Genomic DNA, 7,854 nt, shown 5'->3' with positions numbered 1-7,854 from the left:
GGCCCAGAAGGGACAAGAGAGGCCACTTGCTTCTACCTCCTCATTTTAGCCGAGCACATGCTTTAAACAGGAGGCACGGAATTATTTACTGGGCACATTTTTTTTAGATGAGGAGACTGAGTTGCAAGAGTGTTAAGGGCCTTGTTCAAGGTCATGCGGTGAGCTCGTGTCTGGACTGGTGGTGTCTGTATAAAAACATTTGGGAAACCACTCTGTTGGGGATTCGTTATCAACTTGTAGGAGGCAACAAAGACTAGTCATTAGATCTTAACAGTTTTGGGATGATGGAGAAATAGACATGTGTACATGCCTTCACCTTCAGGGGGTCCACGGCCCTCAGGGAAAAGACCACTGACACAGAGAATGGGGGGAAATGAGGTTCCCAAGCTGTTGGGGTTTGATGTTGGTCTTCAGCCCTTTTTCCTTTTGAGTCTGGGTCCTGGGTCATCTTAGCCTAAACCCAGGACTCTTCCAACAACCCACTCACTGTGACTTTGGTGAAGTTGTTTCCCCTCTGAAGCTTCATGACCTCACCTGAACACTGAGGGTCTCTTAAATGCCACATCTGGCTCTTGTATTCAGTGATGCAAAAGTCCCCTCTAGCTCCTACCGTAATTCGTGGTTGCTGGGGCCCCAGCTGGAGGATGGGCTTCAGAATCTTGCCGCCGAAGGTATTTGTCTTCCTCTCCTAACCCCCTCCCTCTCCCTCGGACTCGCTGCCTCACACAGCAGATGGCAAGCAGCTCTTGCCACAGCAGGTGCCGGCCTTGGTTCTTCCGCATCCTGGCTTTCTGAGGTCAGCTGCCCCCGCCGGGGGCTTTGCGTGTGTCGTTTCACTCAGTCACTCCTCTCCAAACCCTGGAAGGACTTTTCTTTTTAAGGTGAAGGGACTGAGCCCCCTTCTCCCATTGCAGTGACACAGCCTCCGGGGCTACGCAGCTGGGCGTGTGGCGCTCACTTCGGACCCACTCCTGTGGGTTGACGAGCCGCTCCCTTCACCACGCTGCCTTCCCAGGCGAGGCACCTGCTGGGAGGCAGGCTGCGCTTCCGGGCTGAGGCCCGGGGGGGGGGGGGGGGGCAGGGTCTGCATCTTGTGGCTTGAGGGAAAGTGACCAAGGCCTGCTGCCTTTCTCTCAGCCCCAGGCCACCCGCATTCAGCCTGTTCCCCTCTCCCCACCTCCGAATTCTGGGGAGGACGCCATGTGGCGAGGGGAGGGAGTACAGTCGACAGGGGCAATCCCCTCCTCTTTGGAAGGTGCCTCCAAAGCCGCTGAGCAGCCCCTCATTTACTATTATTGAATGTCTGCTCTGTGTGCCAGGCCGTCTCTATTCTATTTTCTTTCCCCTAAAGGAGGCACTGGGGATTGAACCAGGAACCCATGCACACCAAGCACAGGCTCAGCCGCTGAGCTGCGCCCCCCGCCCCGAGGCTGTCTCTGTTCTCAAAGAGCTTGCGGTCCCGTGTAAAGGGCTAACCAGCACATGGAGTGCTGAGTGACACAGGGGACGAAGGCATGGGAGCTCTAAGACCACAGAAAGGGGTGGAAGGTGAGGGGAGCTCCTCAGGGCAGGGGACCCCTGAGTTGGGCTCAGGGATGAGGACTTGCCCAAGTGGGTCATTCAGAGGAGGATCAAGGGAAGCAGGAAGGATGATGGAGGAGAAACAAGCCTAAAGTCACGAAGGCCGGAAGCTGTCTGCTGTGAGCCGGGGGACGCCGGCAGTTACAGCTGTGAAACTCTAGGAGGAGACAGAGAAGTGGTGAGGTAAAGCTGGAGGAGGAGGCAGGATCAGCTCCTGAAGAAGTTTATGTGACAGGTTAAGTCATTCGAGCTGTTCTCTAGGCAAAGAGGCGCCCTTAAGGGTTTTGGGTGAGAGAGTGACATGCTTAGATTTGAGTCTCAGTAAGACTTCCCTGGCCAGCTTCCTCTGGAGGGAGGAAGGGGAGCTTGAAGCTTCCGAAGCCGGTTAGGAGGTTCTGAGCAGTGAGGTGAGAGAGGATGAGGGCTTGTCTGCTGGAAAAACCATGAATCCTCAGTCTGAACAGAATTTCCTCTGGGCCTGGGAGACGGCAGGGAGCGCTGGAGGTGAGATGTCTGACATTTCCTGCACCTGGAAGACAGATGCATCTGAAAATACCCCACTAGGAATTTTACGATCAGTTTGGTTCTTAGAATCTGTCTATTTTTGGCAACTTACTTTCTGTATTTATTGATCCATCTGTGAGCAGCAGCAGATGTGACTTCACTCACAGAGCCTCCCAGGAGCTGCCTGTGCTCGTGTCCCTGGCTGGAATATGTGGTCACGTGGAAGCCGGACAGGAAATTAGCACAGGTTAACAGCTGGTTGTTTCCTGCCATCTCCCCGGTTCCACCCACGTTGGCGGGGGGAATTCACGGACATGATCTCTAAGATCTAGCTCCAGAGCCTCCCCTCGGAGCTTCGAAGCAAGACATCCCTGTGTGCTGCGCCTGACCTTTCAGAGCACTGGCCTGCTGTGCAGCCAGTTGCCTCCAGCCAGCCTCACTGGGGAGGGACAGAAGTCCTCTTCCAAGCTGTACGCTCCCTCATTCTCAAGAATGCACGATGCAAGGGGGTCTACGGTAGAGTGTCCTCTTGCTGCTGTCCTCATGGACCCTCAAAACGGCTTTCCCATGGAAGGAGAAGGCTTGAGGCTTGGCCCTGCCCCTCACGTTATCCGTGAGCCATCGCCTCGTGGTGCCACCCTCCAGATGTTGCTTATTTATTTACACACCCCTCTCCCTTCTGGGGCAGGGCCCTGCTGAGCGCCGCCGGGGCTGGCCAGGGGTAATTATGACATTCTGCAGGGAGGTGGCTTACTCATCACGTTCCAGCCATCTTCCCCCAAATTGCCTTTGATCCAGCTATTTGCTGGGCAGGTAGCCATTAAGAGATGTCTATCTTTGGTTTCATTTACATGGGAGAAAAGAACTAAATTGGCAAATGGATGGTCCCGTGTTCTCAGAGTTGGCCACCACTCAGTCTGTGCCGAGTCCTCGGCGCTTCCTGGGCGAGTGCCAGACCCTCACCCACCCGGCCGTGGAGCCGCTTGGTGGGGGGCCTACCCTACACCGGGAGGGCAGGTGCCCAAGGCGGGGTGCCTGCTACAGGCTCGTGCTCAGGTAGAGGAAGATGTTCTTCCTTCTTTTCCTTGTTTTTTTTTTTTGTTGTTGTTCATTGAACAAATGAAAGAACTTCTTGGGGGGGGGCTCTCTGTAATATTCATGATTATATCATTTTTTTTCCATTACGAAAGAAATAAGCCTATTAATAAAAATCCAGGAGATAAAAATTCTCCTCTTGTTATCTATAACTCCATTGTCCTAAAATGGCTGGAATGTTGACAGATTTCCTTCTATTGTTATTCATTATTATTCACAGAAGTTTTTGGTTAAACACAGTTGTTTATGCCACGCATTCAATTGGGGTCTTACTTTTTTATGTTTTAGTTACATTTAATACGTTTTAATGGTTATGTACTGTTGCATCAAATAGTAGGTCCAAATTTATTTAACCAAATATTCATGTTAGATATTTAAATTGTCTCTAAGTCACACTGTGATCATCAGCTTTGTTATAGCTTCTTTTCCTCTATTTTGGAATTATTTTTCTTTGCATAGATTCCAAGATGTGGAGCAGTTGGGTTAAAGGGTTGAATCATTTCACACTTTTGATACATATTTCCATGTTCCTCAAGTGATTTTCCAAAAGTGTTTTGTCTGTCTCTACTCTCACCAACAGTGGCACACTCTTAGCTCAGGTTCTGGGTTTGTTATTTAAAAGTGATCATTAAACAGATAAAAAAGGATGTCACATTATTTTTCTATCTTCTTTCTCTCTCCCCCCCTTTTTTTCCCATTTTTTTAAAATGGGGGCACTGGGGATTGAACCCAGGACCTCACACATGCTAAGCATGTGCTCTACCACTGAGCTATACCCTCCCCCCTCTTCTTTTTGATTCCTAGGGAGGTGGAGGAGTTTCCCACCTGCTATCAGCAGTTGACCACAGCTCCTGCATGTCTTAAAGCAGGCTTCCAGAGGTTCCCAGCATCCAGGAGACACCTCTCTGCAGGGCCCTAGAGTGTGGGTGCCAGGCTCTCATTCTTCCCAGGAGACCCTAAGACCCCCCAGGCTCCTCATGGCAGAGAAAGCAACCAGTAGTTTTCACATCTGGAAAATGAGGGGTTGCACCTCAAAGGCCATGTTTAGCTCTTGGGTCCTAAAAGCCCTTCTGCAACCAGCTGATTATATGACCTTGATCTGGTTGGGGGTGGGGGGGCTCCAGCTGTCTTTTCTTGGGCTTTTTTTGAACTGTCGGTATCTACTGTGTGCCCTTTGCTGTCCTGAACCATTTGCCAGACTCAGAAGGATGGGAAGCTGTTTATGGGCCATGAGTCCACAGGGACTCCCTCAGATGTGGCCTCTTTCATTACCTCTGTGACAGCAAAGCATCCTAAACCTACTTCTGTTTGAAGTTTGTGGGCTGTAATGCTGAGCTGGGTTTTCGGAAAGAACCAATCAAGTTTCTTTCCTGGAAATAACAGGCGTGCCTCGTGCTCAACTCATCCACAAGCTTAGCCTGCGCCCGGCCTAGGACCTGGCCACCTGGAGGGGACCCTCAGGGGCAGAGGGCCCCATCATGAAGAGGAGTGGAGACTGGGGAGACGAGGGAGACTGAAATGGTGGCAGTAAGCCCGCCCTCCCAGGCCCTGAAGGCTTGCTTCCTACGGTTGTCTCTTTAACTCTCCGTGCCCTCTCCGTATCCTAACATCCTGCCCAGCAGTATGAGCTAAGTTCCGCTTTGTGAATTAAGCCACCCTGACTCCCTGTAGCTACATGTAAATAACCCCCACTGACACATCCGCTGTGAATCCTTTTTCTGTTCATTTCTAATTAAGGTCCTCCCAGATTTATCCTTTTCTATTTTTTGTACTTCAGTATTTCTTTTGAAATTTTTTAGATTCGCAGAAGGTTGCAAAAACAGAGATCCCATGTCCCCTTCGCTGGAATTCCCTCAGTGGTGACATGCTGCATAACTTTAGTCCTGGATCAAAACCAGCCAGCTGACATTGGTATAATCCACAACTCCTCTTTTATTTTTTATTTTTTAAAAGGATGCCTAGCTGTGCTTACAGGTGTAAGATAGAACCTGACTATTGCACTCAGGAGATTTACAGCCTGACGAGGAATAGAAGAACAGGGCAATTAAGTTCAGGTGTGGTGTGCCACCCCTGGGCAGGTGCCGTGTGCTCCCCTCACTGAGCGCTATGTTCCAGCAAACCAGGTACTTGGCTTTTGTTAGCTCCTTAAGCCACACAACAACCAGATAACACCAGTGCAATGGGCATTTTCATTCCTTTTACAGAGAGAAGGAAACTAGGGCTCAGAGAAGTTAACCAACTTGCTTAAGGTCACAGTTTTTGGAAAGCAGAGCTAGAGTTTAAACCCAGGCAGCCTATGTTCAGGGTGTTCTGCCCAAGCATTATGCAGTGGGGCTAATAGCCAAGGGTAGAATTCTTTTCCTAAGCCTTCCTGGACCTTTCCCCAACATCCCCCTCTTCCCCCCCTCGAGCTCACTGGGTTCCTGGGGTTAGCCTCTTCAGCGGCCCCATTCCTGGCTCTCAGGCTGTGCTCTAGCAAGGGCGTGTTCCCTAGGTGCATCTTCAAGAGATGTCACATCTCTCTACGCAGCAGGGGTCAGAAGTGCAGCTGTCTTCCAAGGTTGTTGAGTGTGCAGGGCTGGGGTCCTAGCCTTACTCTCAGGGGATTGCTTCTTGGTGGTATAAAGCTGGAAAACAACAAACACACTGAAAACTGCCAAGAAACCAGGAGAAGAAAGTCTTGCACAGCAGAGGAACACGTTTACTTGTCAGTTCATGGCTTCAGTTCTCAGCCCCGTGCTGGTGAGCACGGCGGCGGTGGTGGGGTTAGCGGGCTGGGTGGCGTCTTCAGCGCCTCACTCTGGGGGAGGGCAGGGCGGCGGGCATTTAGGAGGACAGGGCTTGGCACATGGCTTGGGGGGAGAGGAAGCTGGGCACGGGCATGACGGCGGAGGGCATGGCGGGTGGCACGGCAGGGGGCAGGGCGGGGGGCAGGGCGGGGGGCACGGGGGGCACGGGGGGCACTTTGGTGGTGCTGGGCACTTTTCTCGTGGGCACTTTTCAGTGCACCGTTGCAGCAGCCTCTTTAAACAGCTGGGCTGGCATTTAGTCTCACACTTTTGTTCACACCTGGGGTCACAGTGCTTGGGCTCATTCTTGGGTTCACTAGGTTTATTTTTATCATCACTCGACATTCCTTCTTGATTTTCTGAGCCCTGCAAAGAAATACGTGACAGGTTGTATGTGGGAGACCACTCTGCAAAGTGGGAGAGGACCAGTACAGCCTCCCACTCACAGCCCCTGCCCTGCCCGTCCTTGTTCTTAAGAAAGCCCTTCCCGGGATGCGTTCAGGCCCTAGACCAAATTGTCACCTAAGGACTGTCCTCTCGTCCTTGCAGTGCATCAGTGACAGCATTTCCTGATCTTTCCACCCTTACTATGCTTCCTTTTTATTTACTCCTGTCCCCATCCCATAGCACCTAGCAGGAATTCTTAACCTAGGGTCCTGGGACCACCCCTCCACCCAGTCATAAGAACCATATTTAACCATATGTTTATCAAAATAGTTGGCATCTTCTGTAAGCTGATGTATTTTATTTCATTCATTTAAAAACATTATTCTGAAGAGTCCATAAGTTTGATCAGAGTTCTAAAGGCATCCATGGTGTGATAAAGGTTTTTTTTTTTTTTTTTTTTAAGGTTTATTTATTTATTTTTAGAGGAGGTGCTGGGGATTGAACCCAGGACCTCATGCATGTTAAGCATGTGCTCTACCACTTGATCTAATTACCCTCCCCCTTGATAAAGATTTTAAACAACTCCCGTAAAGCCACTTCCCCATCCCTCTGGAGATGGAATGGGAGGGCATATTAGTGAGCTTGGGGACCCAGGACACTATTGTCAATTTTGTGTCCTGCCTAAGCACTGAAAACCTTGAGAATTGCTTTCTTTACTCGAGGACTGAGGATGGGAAGAGCTGAATCCCCACCATGGCTGGGCTCCCATGGACCACTCTAGGAACTCCTGCCCCAGTGATCAGGGTAAGGGAGAAGACAGGAGAAGACGAGATGAACTGGAAAATTCTAACTTCTCTGAAAATATGAATATTGGAGCTACACAATATGAGTTTAAAGAGGAATTGTTTCTTCTGCTCTGTTGAGTTTTGCCTTCAGCTAGGTCTTTCTCTAGAGACAGTTTGACTTCTAGATACGGAGAGGGCTGTTTAGTCTCTGCCGGTACTTGCAAGTTGGATCTAACTGGTACATCTTTGATTTCCTTTAACAATATAAAATTTTATCTAATTTTGTTTTAAAATTAGTATAGCTCTCTGGAGAGACAGATCATTACACTGGACTCCAAAATGGTTAAGAGTCTGCACTGGAAAAGAGGGGTAGCCAATTCCTGTTACTAAAAATGAGAGGGAACTTTCACCCAAACAGAGCCATCATCTCAGCCCTACTCAATGCCTGGGGTGCTGTCGGTCACCCCCTGGAAAGCAGAGGTAAAAGAAGGGGCATTTCCATTTGTCCAAATGCAACTCACCCCTTTGTGTTGGTATTGAACTTGACAAGTAGTCGAGTGAGGTGGATGTTACGGCTGTGCTCGGGAAGGTGGATTCTCCTTCTGGTTCCTCTGTCCAGCTCTGAGGAAGCCCAGGTAAGGGGCGAAGGAGGAACCCCCTTGTGACCTCATCACTGCATCATCAAGTAGCGATTGTTGTGTGACTCCAGAGCT

General features: G+C 50.2%; 1 protein-coding gene across 1 annotated transcript; it reads right to left on the bottom strand.

The window, feature by feature from the left end:
• Positions 1-5,975: 5,975 nt before the first annotated feature.
• Positions 5,976-6,314, bottom strand: LELP1 (late cornified envelope like proline rich 1). Its single transcript, XM_031436761.2, has one exon. It carries the CDS (start codon positions 6,312-6,314, stop codon positions 5,976-5,978), a length of 339 nt encoding a protein of 112 aa, XP_031292621.2.
• Positions 6,315-7,854: the final 1,540 nt, after the last annotated feature.

The sequence above is a fragment of the Camelus dromedarius genome, chromosome 23, assembly GCF_036321535.1.
Source record: "Camelus dromedarius isolate mCamDro1 chromosome 23, mCamDro1.pat, whole genome shotgun sequence".
Taxonomy (NCBI): Eukaryota; Metazoa; Chordata; class Mammalia; order Artiodactyla; family Camelidae; genus Camelus; species Camelus dromedarius.
This window is presented reverse-complemented; position numbering and strand designations above follow the sequence as displayed.

Bases quoted from the DNA above. Each gene is read 5' to 3' on its own strand.
- LELP1 (XM_031436761.2), bottom strand. From the start codon at position 6,314: ATGTCGAGTGATGATAAAAATAAACCTAGTGAACCCAAGAATGAGCCC.